The sequence below is a fragment of the Palaemon carinicauda genome, chromosome 4, assembly GCF_036898095.1.
Source record: "Palaemon carinicauda isolate YSFRI2023 chromosome 4, ASM3689809v2, whole genome shotgun sequence".
Taxonomy (NCBI): Eukaryota; Metazoa; Arthropoda; class Malacostraca; order Decapoda; family Palaemonidae; genus Palaemon; species Palaemon carinicauda.
Genome location: NC_090728.1, coordinates 187,953,689 through 187,967,692, shown reverse-complemented (window position 1 = coordinate 187,967,692; position 14,004 = coordinate 187,953,689). Strand labels below are relative to the sequence as shown.

The 14,004-nt window shown below is 31.6% G+C and overlaps 1 protein-coding gene across 3 annotated transcripts in view; it reads right to left on the bottom strand.

The window, feature by feature from the left end:
• Positions 1–13,043, bottom strand: part of Bili (FERM domain-containing protein 8 Bili) — a 36,105-nt gene extending 23,062 nt beyond the window's left edge. The window contains exon 1 of one of the 3 annotated variants that reach the window (XM_068372897.1): positions 12,689–13,043. Coding sequence is in view for 1 of the 3 variants with exons in the window: in XM_068372896.1 (XP_068228997.1) it covers positions 10,308–10,331 (24 nt within the window). In the remaining 2 variants the exon portion in view is untranslated. Of the gene's footprint in view, positions 1–9,474; positions 9,495–10,307; positions 10,654–12,688 lie in introns of those variants that run through there. The other 2 variants (XM_068372896.1, XM_068372898.1) reach the window with 2 other exon arrangements.
• Positions 13,044–14,004: the final 961 nt, after the last annotated feature.

Below are 14,004 nucleotides of genomic sequence, written 5' to 3'. Positions count from 1 at the left end.
CAATATAGTTGTCGTTAGGAAAGGGAGAGGGGGTGGAATGGGTTGAATCTGTGTTTGTGTGTGCATATCTATCTAAATATTTGACGGTCATCTATGACGGGTCGCGTATACTAGTATCGATGTAATAATAAAAGGAGAAACTATTGTTATGATTGGAGAGTCAGTAGAATCAGTCATAAGAACAAAATAAGTATGACGGAGCAATGGAAAGGTGACTCTGCCTGAAGAATAGAAGTAGTATATTCATATTCATATTCATATTATTATTATTAAATGCTAAGCTACAACCCTAATTGGAAAAGCAGGATGCTATAAGCCCAGGAGCCCCAACAGGAAAAATAGCCAAGTGAGGAAAGGAAACAAGGAAAAATAAAATATTTTAAGAATAGTAACAACATTAAAATAAATATTTCCTATATAAACTATAAAAACTTTAACAAAACAAGAGGAAGAGTATTTACGATACATGTAACGGGATGCAATAGTGAAGGAAGAAGAGATGAATCACAAAATAGGTGAATCACGAGAGGAATCGCCAAGTAGGTGAATCACGAGATGAATCGCCAAGTAGGTGAATCACGAGATGAATTGCCAAGTAGGTGAATCACGAGATGAATCACACAGTAGGTGAATCATGATGAATCACAAAATAGGTAAATCACAAAATATGTGAATCATCGGATGCATCACAAAATAAGTGAATCACGCGATGAATCAAAAAATATGTGAATCACAAGATGAATCACAAAATAGGCGAATCACGAGATGAATCACAAAATAGGTGGATCACGAGATGAATCACAAAATGGGTGAATCACAAGATGAATCACAAAATAGGTGAATCAGGAGATGAATCACAAAATAGGTGAATCACGAGATGATTCACCAAATAGGTGAATTACGAGATGACTCGCCAAATAGGTGAATCACGAGATGACTCACCAAATAGGTGAATCAGGAGATGAATCACAAAATAGGTGGATCCCGAGATGAATCACAAAATAGGTGAATCACAAGATGAATCATGAGATGAATCATAAAATATGTTAATACCGAGATGAATCACAAAATAGGTGAATCACGAGATGAATAAAAAAATAGGTGAATCACATGATGAATCAGAAAATAGGTGAATCACGAGATGAATCACAAAATAGGTGAATCACGCGATGAATTACAAAATAGGTGAATCACGAGAGGAATCACAAAATAGGCGAATCACGAGAGGAATCACAAAACAGGTGAATCACATGAGGAATCACAAAACAGGTGAATCACGATGAATCACAAAATAAGTGAATCACGAGAGGAATTACAAAATAGGTGAATCACGAGTTGAATCACAACATAGGTGAATCACAAAATAGGTGAATCACAAGATGAATCACAAAATAGGTGAATCACGAGATGAATCACAAATTAGGTGAATCACGAGATGAATCAAAAAATAGGTGAATCGAGATGAATAAAAAAATAGGTGAATCACGAGATGAATCACAAAATAGGTGAATCACGAGATGAATCACAGAATAGGAGAATTACGACATGAATCATGAGATGAATCACAAAATATATGAATCATGAGATGACTCACAGAATATGTAAATCATGAGATGAATCACAAAATAGATGAATCATAGAATAGGTGAATCACGAGATAAATCACAAAATAGGTGAATCACGAGAGGAATCACAAAATAGGTGAATCACGAGAGGAATCGCAAAATAGGTGAATCACGAGATGAATCACAAAATGGGTGAATCACGAGATGAATCACAAAATAGGTGAATCACGAGATGAATCAAAGAATAGGAGAATTACGACATGAATCATGAGATGAATCACAAAATAAGTGAATCACGAGATGGCTCACAGAATATGTAAATCATGAGATGAATCACACAATAGAGGAATCATAGAATAGGTGAATCACGAGATAAATCACAAAATAGGTGAATCACGAGATGAATCACAAAATAGGTAAATCACTAAAGGAATCACCAAATAGGTGAATCACGAGATGAATCACAAAAATAGGTGAATCACGAGATGAATCACAAAATAGGTGAATCAAGAGATGCTTCACAAATTAGGTGAATCACAAGATGAATCACAAAACAGGTGAATCACAAGATGAATCACAGAATAGGTGAATCACGAGATGAGTCACAAACTAGGTGAATCACGAGATGAATCACGAGATAAATCACAAAATAGGTGAATCACGAGATGCATCCCAAAATAGGTGAATCACAAGATGAATCACAAAATAGGTGAATCACGAGAGGAATCACAAGTTGAATCACAAAATTGGCGAATCACGAGAGGAATCACAAAATAGGTGAATCACGAGATGAATCACAAAATGGGTGAATCATAATGAATCACAAAATATGAGAATCACGATGAATCGGAAAATAAGTGATTCACGAGATGAATCACAAAATAGGTGAATCACTAAAGGAATCACCAAATAAGTGAATCACAAAGGAAATCCGAGGAAGTGCAAAATGGGAAACAAGGATATGAGTGTGAAAATTATTGGTCCAAGTATCCCGTATGTAAATTGTTATAAGAAAGTTGAATACAAATGAAGGAAATGTGTGAAAAAAAAATTAATAAGAAATGTTTATGTCGTAAATATAAAATTAATATTAATAGATTTATGGATATGAAGAAATGGTAGAAAGTTGAGCACAATGAATGCCAGAAAATCTGGTGTTGGTATCTGGGGAGGCCATTCAGCACCCATGAAGGAATATTTACAAAGTTGGATAGAAAGATGGAAGCAAGGAGATATAGAAGAATGCTAAAAAGTGAGTGCAGCTATATGGACCTATGGTTGGGTGGTACATCACTTGGCTTCCGTTTAGTAGGCTTTTGGATTGGTCCATGGCTACCACTCATCCTCCAGTTACTCTTCTTAAAGGGGATGGAAATATATATATATATATATATATATATATATATATATATATATATATATATATATATATATATATATAGATATATATATTTATAAGTTTTTCTTCACATTGTAATCCACGAATCAGAAACTAAGTGGTGAATACAGCATTGATTGTTGTGTTAGTTTATCTGGGACCTCTTTCTGATATGGGCATTTTTTTTTTATTCAAATTACCATTATAAACATTAAATCAAGTTACAATCCTACTTAAAAAAAAAACAGGACGAATCAAGCCATAATAGTCCCCATATAGAGAAAGCATTGGGGCGTGGAAGGAGTAAGAGTGAAGCAAGGGTACACTAAAGAAGAGAATGATAAAATATGAATATAAGAAAGCCAACTTATAGATGAACCTCCATGCATCCTTAGACTTTCTATCAAGTCTGCCAAAGGCGCCGCTTAGATAAGAAAGAGCAAATTGACAGTAGAGCGTCCTTGACTACGCATTAACTCAAGTACATGGGTCACTTAAAGAAACTATGTCCCTATCCAAGACTGGAGAACATTGGCTTGAGTTATGAGCCCTCTCTTTTAAGTGCCCACAATAATACTTAACTTGTACAATATCTACAAACCTAAAAGAGTTTAGTTGTTGTATTGTTAGTTTTTCAGTTGTCTAGGAAAGAAGGACATGAGTAACACGTGTAAGGATCTAACACTAAACTGTCTGGCCAGTCCTTAAAAGGATCTTATAGCCAAGGTAGTATATCTCCATTGTCTAAGGCCTGCTATTGTTAGGATATATATACAGTATATATATATATATATATATATATATATATATATATATATATATATATATATATATATAAAATTGAGCGTAATAGTTATACATTTCTACTTCTTATACATTAAACACTTCAACACACATACATACACATATATATATATAAATATACATATACACACACATATATATATGTGTATATATATATATATATATATATATATATATATAAACACACACACACACACACACATATATATATATATATATATATATATATATATATATATATATAAAGAAATTTCCCCTGACTAGAAGGGTTTTCAAGGGATAAACAATATAAAAGACAATGCCACTTCCATACTTTAAGAGTAGAAAATTTCCACATCATTAATACTTTCAAACATACACTGTAGCCTAAGGAAAAGCGTGGTGAATTATCCTTTCGTAAAATGCGCTAGTCTCTGCTACCCTCTACGTACTTCGTCTCCCATTATCTTTTCATCAACATTCAATATTCCATTCTCTCCATATAACCAAACCATCTCGAAATACTTAGAGCCATCTTCTTTATCACTTCTCAGTCTCAACTTTTCGCATATTGCTAAAATTTTCAACTCCGTATCTTCTATACACACAAAATTAACAATTTCAACCATTATATAGCATCATTATAATTCAATATCCACGCTTCATTTCCACAAAAAAATTATTCTTAAACTAAATACATAAGGTTTGAAATACAGCCATATGATTGACAGGTTAATAGAATCAAAGACTGCTTAAAAATACAAAGGCAAGAGACAGTTCATTGCGTTGACACACATAGACAGGACATACAGAGATACAGTACTAAAGACCCTTCCATCCCTAAATAGGATCAAGGAAGACCAGGCACTGGCTAACGAATTTAATTCTAGCTCCCTATTGAGACTCTGGATGCTGCTTAAACTCAAAACCAACAGAATGATCCTACTAATTTATCATCTCAGAAACATCAGAAAGTACTAGAAGAATGGCTGCTAGCTATAACAGTTGTATTAAATAGGGAGATAGTACCCTATTACGTAATCTTATTGTATAATTTCTGCTTTTCTGGAAGAATTGAAAAAAAAAAATGCTGACGTGGATTCTTTTAACCCATCTGGATTCTATCTTATATAAGTGGATGGGTTGGTAGGAGTCTTATAACCCTTGAGAAAATAGGAGTTTAGTGTGATAATAAATACAGGATAGTATTTATTAAATCCAGGATATTCATTAAATCCGGGACATTTATTAAATCCAGGATAATATTCCTTAAACACAGGATATTTATTAAATCCAGGATATTTATTAAACCCTAGATATTTATTAAATCCAAGATAATGTCTATGATATACAGGATACTATTTATTAAATCCAGGCTATCTATTAAATTCAGGATATTTATTAAATCCCAGACATTTATTAAATCCAGGATAAAATTTATTAAATCCAGGATAAAATTTATTAAATCCAAGATATTCATTAAATCCAGGATAATATTTATTAAATCCAGGATAACATTTATTAAATCCAAGATATTTATTAAATCCAGGATAATATTTATTAAATCCAAGATGATATTTATTAAATGCAGGATAACATTTATTAAATCCAAGATATATATAAAATCCAAGATAATATTTATTAAATCCAAGATATTTATTAAATCCAGGATAACATTTATTAAATGCAGGATAATATCTATTAAATCCAGGATAATATTGATTAAATCCAGGATAATATTTATTAAATCCAAGATATTTAATAAATCCAGAATATTTATTAAATCCAAGATAATATCTATCAAATCCAAGATAATATTTATTAAATCCAGAATATTTATTAAAACCAAGCTAATATCTATCAAATCCAGGATAATATCTATCACATCCAGGATATTTATTAAATCCAAGATAATATCTATTAAATCCAAGATAATATTTATTAAATCCAAGATAATATTTATTAAATCCAGAATGATATTTATTAAATCCAAGATAATATCTATTAAATCCTGGATAATATTTATTAAATCCAGAATGCTATTTATTAAATCCAGAATGCTATTTATTAAATCCAAGATAATATCTATTAAATCCTGGATAATATTTATTAAATCCAGGATAATATTTATTAAATCCAAGATAATAATAATTAAATCCAGGATAACATTTATTAAATCCAAGATATTTATTAAATCCAGGATAACTTTTATTAAATCCAGGATATCTATCTATTAATAAAAGGATCTTCAACCATATGCGCTTCAGAATTAAAACCCAAAATGACTTGTCACTGCTTTGTTCCTTATCAGAAGCTAAAAAATAATAAATATACAACATTTTCGGTTATCAATTTGTTCTGTAGAAGTGTTTTAATTCTTTCATTATACTTTTTTTTCGAGTACTGTTCACCTGTCTGGTCTTCGACCGCTGAATCTCATTTTAATTTGTTGGACAAAAACTATCGGTCTATTAATTTTCTTATACCTGATTATCATTAATATTATTATTATTATTAATTATTATTATTGTTATTATAATTAATTATTATTATTGTTATTGTTATTATCATTATTATTATCATTGTTGTTGTTTTTGTTGTTGTTGAGTTGGAAAAGCAGATGCTATATTTCATATATATATATATATATATATATATATATATATATATATATATATATATATATATATATATATATATATATACATATATATATATATATATATATATATATATATATATATACTATAAAAATACCTATTTCAGCCTGTTCAACATAAGAACATATTAATCTCTGGGATCGTCGTTCAATTAGTTTATTATGTACGTTGTATAAGATTTATAATAACCCTGACCATCCTTTCCATTCAAATCTTCCTAGAGTCAGTACAATCGTACACGTAATACTATAGGTATGCAGTTAATTCTAATAGTCAAGCCTTCTGCATAATAAGAATCAATACGTTATAGTATTCTAGAAGTTTTAATAAGAATCAATAAGTACTATAGAAGTTTAATTCCATCTATGACCAAGTTCTGGAATGATCTTCCTAATCAAGCAGTTGAATCGGTGGAATTTCAAAAGTTCAAACTTGCAGCAAATGTTGCTATACTGAACAGGCTGACATAAGTCTTTCTTTATAGTTTATATATGAAAGATCAATTTCAATCTTGTAACTGTTCTTAAAATATATATCAATTGTTCATTAATTCTCTTGTAGTTTATTCATTTCTTTATTTCCTTTCCTCACTGGGTTATTTTTCCCTGTTGGAGTCCTTGAGCTTAGAGCAATCTGCTTTTCCAACTAGGGTTGTAGCTTAGCTAATAATAATAATAATAATAATAATAATAATAATAATAATAATAATAATAATAATAATAACCAACACACATGACAGCCCTTGTTAGAATTCGCCCACGGTAATGAAATATAAGTGTTGATATCAACCTTTCCATGCAATGAAATACAAATAAAGATCTTACAATAATAATAATAATAATAATAATAATAATCAAAATAGAACACATCACAGAACACGTATCACGTAGCCGATGGCTGTATAACTAAAATAATAATTCAATTGAAAGAGAAGTTGTTTAGTAGGCCTACAGATGTTTTTGCCTGCTGCTAAAACTAAGAATGAACTGTAGTATTTTCAGGATGGGTAAATATCCTGGAAAACGATCCTACCATTTTCCTAACCAAGCAAGATACAAAAATATGATTCTATTTGAGATTACCAAAGAAGAGGCTAAAATCTTTCTTGTTTACATTTTGATTCGGTGTACTTTCGGTGGCCGCCATGATGGTCTAGGTAGGTCTAAGGTCCTTTGGTAAGCCTATATATTCCTAGACTGTATCGGTTATTTCGAAACTTCATTATTATTATTATTATTATTATTATTATTATTATTATTATTACTAGCTAAGTTACAGCCCCAGTAAGAAAAGCAGGATGATATAAGCCCAAGGGCCCCAAGAGGGAAAATATCCCAGTGAGGAAAGGAAACAATGAAATAAATAAACTATATAGACTATAAAAAATAATAACTAAGAAAATATCTTACGATCAGCAACAACGTCAAAACAGATTAGTCACATATGAACAATGAAGAGAGAATAGTATGCCTGATTGTACCCCCAAGCAAGAGAACTCTACCGCAAGACAGTGGAAGACCGTGGTACACAGGCTATGGCACTATCCAAGACTAGTGAACAATGGTTTGATTTTGGAGTGTCATCCAAGAAGAGCTAAGGAGTCTCTTCCACCCTGACCAAGTGGAAAATAGCCACTGAACAATTACAGTGCAGTAGTTAACTCCTTGAGCGAAGAAGAATTGTTTGCTAATCTTAGTGTTATCGGGTGTATGAGGACAGAGGAGAATGTGGAAAGAATAGACCAGACTATTCGGTGTATATATATATATATATATATATATATATATATATATATATATATATATATATATGGGAGACGGAAAAATGAGCCGTACCCAAAAAAGGAGGGATCCAACGTAGCACTGTCTGGACAGTCAAAGGACCCAATAACTCTCTAGAGGTAGCATCTCAACGGGTGGCTGAATGGGGGTATGTTCAGTCATGCCATAACCTTGGTGAATCACATGTTTACATTTTGATAGTTCTCTTTACTTAAATGAGATGACAGACTCAAATTATGTTAGCATATAAGGTTAGGTTTATTAATGTTCTCATATCTTAAAATCAAATAAGACTACATAAGAAAGGATCCATATCAGATGGAATTAATCAATTGATTGATAGAATCCAATAGCATAGCATTGGATTTCTTAACTCTTGCACACTTTAAAAGCTTTAATCTCATAGGAATTCTACTATACTTATAAACGAGCATGCATAATCCTATGATCGACAGGGGTACCAACCACACTTAGCTAGGCATTTGTTTACCTGTTGGCAGCCATGGTGGATAGTGATACAAGGGTAGCAACATTAATGTAATACTTGCTAGTAATGAATTATTAACACCTAGACATATGTATATATTCGACTGCATAATGCAGTGTGTATACAAGGGGCAAGGCTCAAAATAAAAGATTGAATGCTTTTTTTTTTTTCATTTTACTTATTTTTGTCTTTATTTATTTTTCAATATCAAACTATCACTGTCGCACGAAAGATTTGTTGGTTATAAGAATGGGAATTTATAATAATAATAATAAAGTCCTTTTAACTACATTGTTATTTTAATTTATTATTTTATTAATCTTGTGATACTGTTTAACGTAGGACGTACATCATGAATAATATTTTCTAAATTCACATGAAAAATTTTTCTTTGAAATCCTTTCGTGTATGACTCAACTCTTCCCAAATTATTAACCCAAATGACGAAAACTGTTTTCGATCAGGACAATTTGAAGGAAAATCATAAAAAAAAAAAAACATTTCTTTGTTTGTGGGTAGGGAGTGACATGTCTACTGGAAATATCTTTAATTTAATAAAAAAAAAATACTAATTAAAACCAGAAAATATCTGCACTAGGAATTTAGGGATTTTCATATATTACAACACTGAGAGACTATCTTCATTTTCTTCAACCTCATAAAATAATAATAATTGAAATTCTACTTTTCTTGATTATGTATGGCAGAAAATAACCACCAAAATGGATATATTTATCATTTATCAACGAACCACTAATATATAATCCTTCTCGACGGAAAATAATTTCTTATTGATGAATGAATTACTAAGAATACTCACAACAAATTCCAATCAAGAATTTCTTTGCTGGTCAGCTGAGCTAGTGATACAGAAGCCCGATATTTCCACCTCTCTTTGTTTCAATTAAACATCTGTGCAATGAATTACTTTTGCTGAATATTAAGCTAAAAAGCTTATTACGCTTTTAAACCTCTGTTCTTTTCCTTCGCAGCTTTAAAGCTTAGTCCAGACGCCTCGAAGGAAAATATCTCTGGTATCCATTTTGTAAACAAAGATGGAAGTGTTTGGCATCGTGTGATTCATGTTTATTGAGTGTGTTTGCTCCCGAAATTATTAGTCATTATTTCTTGTAATCGTCGAATAAATAGAATATTTCTTTCACTTTAATTCTCGATGTTTATTTAATTATCCCTCGATGTTAGAATGTAAACAAACGGCTGAAAACTGCATATTTCTGATAGGCATATTCCTATTCCATTGTTTTCCATCGAAAGCATTTCTTAAAAATATTTTACAGAGTCCAGGAGGCCTTTGAAGTATCATTATATCGACTCTTTGTTCTTATTAGTTAAACGAGGGTTCCATAAATATCTCTTTAAAACCAGTTCCTCTGGATCCAATAACAAGGGGTTGGTAAGTCAACCTTCAATTGTTGATTACCGATAATTCATGAAGTTACGCACTTTCATTCCCTTTAAAACCACACTTTTCACAACCAGATGGTTTTAATAAACTCGCATAATCACTCATTTCATTTCCGCCTTCGAAAACGCTTTATCCTTCGACGAATAGGTCGGTAAAATGAACTATTTCGAGGCGAAACATGTAGGTCAGACCGTTGGAGGCTACACAGCCGTCCAGCGGAGACTTACCTTATATTTGGCTGTGTGGGCCATCCTCCAGCCACAGCTTCGTCATGAGGCTTTGTTTGCAGTGGCTGTTAGTGTAACATTTTGCAATATCTTTCTGAGATCGGTCAGGAATCGGTATATCATGAATGAATCGCCACAGCCGTTGGTAAAGAACTGCTACCGCGCCTGCCAGCTATGTTTAATCAATACCTGGTCTACCAGATAGCTCGCGCAACCTAGCTCTTAATATTTCTCCTTTGAGGGTGTTTGGGCAGGCTGGCTGACTTCCCGACCTGCAGATGGCCGGGGTTTGATTAATTGCAGGCTAATGACTTTACTTTTAATAAGTCCAGGGAAAGAACCATGACCTTACGAATCAAATGACAACCATAAGCTGGATCATTCCCGTTTTCTATTGATTGTTGTGATGAAAACACGTTTTCTGAATTGGATGAATTCGAGGAATAGCTTTTCTATATTGGAATTTATCACGAGATATTTCTTTGTTACGTTTTGCTTATATATGTAATATAACGATTAATAAATACTCGTATAATTTTTTTTATTACATAACAGATATCATTATATGTATTAATTAATATAAATATAATACAATTGAGAAATTTAAAACTACTATCTTTTGTCTTCGGGTACTAAAACATTTTCTGTTGACAGTAAGGGAATTCTTGGAAACAAGAAGACTGATGATGCAAATATTTTTGAGGAATTTATTATTTCTATTCTTGTGAAATTCAATTTTCTATAGCTGTTTACAAAAAAAAAGTTAAATGACAGGATAAATATTTAAAAAACTACATGTAGTAAATAATCGTTTTTTTTTTTCAAAAGATTTTTTTAAAATGTTTTTTCTTAAATATCCCACACAAAACGAAAATCATTGATTACAAAAAAAAAAAAAAAAAAAAACATCGCCTCCCCTAAAAAAACAATACTGGTATGTATTTAATCGCTATAAATACTACCTCTTATTCTGCATATACTAACTATGCATGAATTATTAATTTCATTCACCAATCAATAACTACAAGAGGGAAATGGCAAGACCCGATTACTTATCATATTTAACCAATGTACGTCCATACGTTAAATGAATATATATATATATATATATATATATATATATATATATATATATATATATATATATATATATATATATATATATATATATATATATATATATACCACGGTTTATGCGACCGGTCAAAAATGACGGCTATACATTTAGATAGATATGCACACACACGCACATAGATACAACTACTCCCACCCGCACCCCTCCCTCTTACCAAACTACCACACGGAAGTTTATTTTTTATTATTATTACTTGTTAAACCACAACCGTAGTTGGAAAAGCAGAATGCTATAAGCCCAGGGGCCCCAACCGGAGAGGAAACAAGGAAAAACAAAACATTTTAAGAACAGTAACAACATTAAAATAAGTATTTCCTATATAAACTATTAAAACTTTAACAAAACAAGAGAAAGAGAAATTAGATAGAATAGAGTGCCCAAGTGTACCCTCAAGCAAGAGAACTCTAACCCAAGGCAGTGGAAGACTATGGTACAGAGGCTGTGGCACTACCCAAGACTAAAGAACAATGGTTTGATTTTGGAGTGTCCTTCTCCTAGAAGAGCTTCTTACCATAGCTAAAGAGTCTCTTCTACCCTTACCAAGAGGAAAATAGCCACTGAACAATTACAGTGCAGTAATTAACCCCTTGGGTGAAGAAGAATTACTTGGGCAATTTGTCTGTATATATATATATATATATATATATATATATATATATATATATATATATATATATATATATATATATATGTGTATATATATATATATATATATATATATATATATATATATATATATATATGTATATATATAAATATATATGTATATATATACATATATATATATATATATATATATATATATATATATATATATATATATATATATATATATATATATATACATATACGAGAGAGAGAGAGAGAGAGAGAGAGAGAGAGAGAGAGAGAGAGAGAGAGAGAGAGAGAGAGAGAGAGAGAGAGAGAGAGAGAGAGAGAGAGAGAAATAATTTCAGTAAAAAAATCATGATTAGATATGATGGAAAAATAGGAAGGAATTAATTGATTTATTCGACGGATTTCGTTATTCTTATAGCTATACATTTTCTTAAAACCTACAAATTGAAACTTCCTTTTTTTTAAAATTTTAAACAGATTATGTTAGAAAAACATAAAAATAAATATCAAATATAATAGTGATTCTCATAAAAATATTATTTTTCAGTCTAAAAAACTATGCTTACGTAGACTGACATATAAAAAATCATGGCTAAAAATAAATACATAATTTGATAAACAGACTAACCTTTAATTACAGCAAACTGAAGTACAGTGTCTGTACTTCCCCGTCGCCATCTTCGTCAGCATTCCAAACTACAGTTGGAGAACCACGAGATTTAGAAGAATAACTACAGGCGCTAATAACAATTTTATATGGCGCTTTCCAAATTAAGAGTATATGATTGTGAATAATAAAAGTTTTATACGGTAAAAATTCCTTCACATATGAATTACATTGCGCCTAGTGTTGAGTTGCAATAGATGGTGTCTTACCCGAAACAAAATTGTAATGCAGAATGGCTACATGCTTATTAACGTGTTTACAATAGGTGGGAACACGGAACACAGAGAGCAGACTTCCTTTAGCTATGATGTACAGCCAGAACTCATTGATAAAATATCTCGGAACTTGAATAAACATTAATAATTAGATACACACAAAACATATGTCAAATATTAGATTATTTTCCTTTTCACACTTACTTTCTTAACCTGTTAGTACCCAACCCTATTACTAAACTAAGGGGTCGGTTGCCTTCTATCGAAAGCTGCTTCTCTCAATAAATCCTTCATTACTTTATCATGCCATCTAAATTCTTAGCCCCCCTCATGACTTCCTACATCTAGAGGCTTCAACCAAGCCTTTTAATCCAATCTTCTCACACCACCCCGATCTTAGGTCACTTATAACAGTTCCCTTTATCACCCAAGTACTTCTATTTTCATTTACCAGCCTCTATGCTTCGAGATCTGTAAAATCCACAGCAAAATCCCCAATTTACCTGTATTTCTATTGTCCATATTAACCAATACCTCATCGATGGTCTAATAAGAGTACAATAAATCTTGACTTTAAATTTATTTGGCTTTCTTTTGTCATGCACTACCAATTAATCCAAGCTTTTTCTTTTATCTTACTTCCAACTTTAGCTTCATTACCCTCACAATCTCACTCCTGGCTTGAAGTATATCCGAATAATTCTAAATTCTCTGCTTTAAATCTATTGTGTATCTACGCTGTTTACTGGACATCTAAGCCTAAGTTCTATCCACATTTACCTTTGTACTGTCTTTTTGAGGAGATTCCTGTATTGTTTCGTTTCTAATAGCAAAATTTACTATCTAGTTCAAGTGTGCACCAAAGACTGGAATGAATTAATAATAAATTTGGGAAATTGAACCCTGAACTGGAGCCTGGAAAGCCCTACAGAACCGATGCTCTAGAGACTTACGATATATACATATGATCAAGGGACTCGACTGAGTTCGGCTGGTAGTGCCACCCTAGCAGTACCAGCCGAACTCGGTTGAGTCCCTTGTCAGGCTGGGAGGAACATGGAG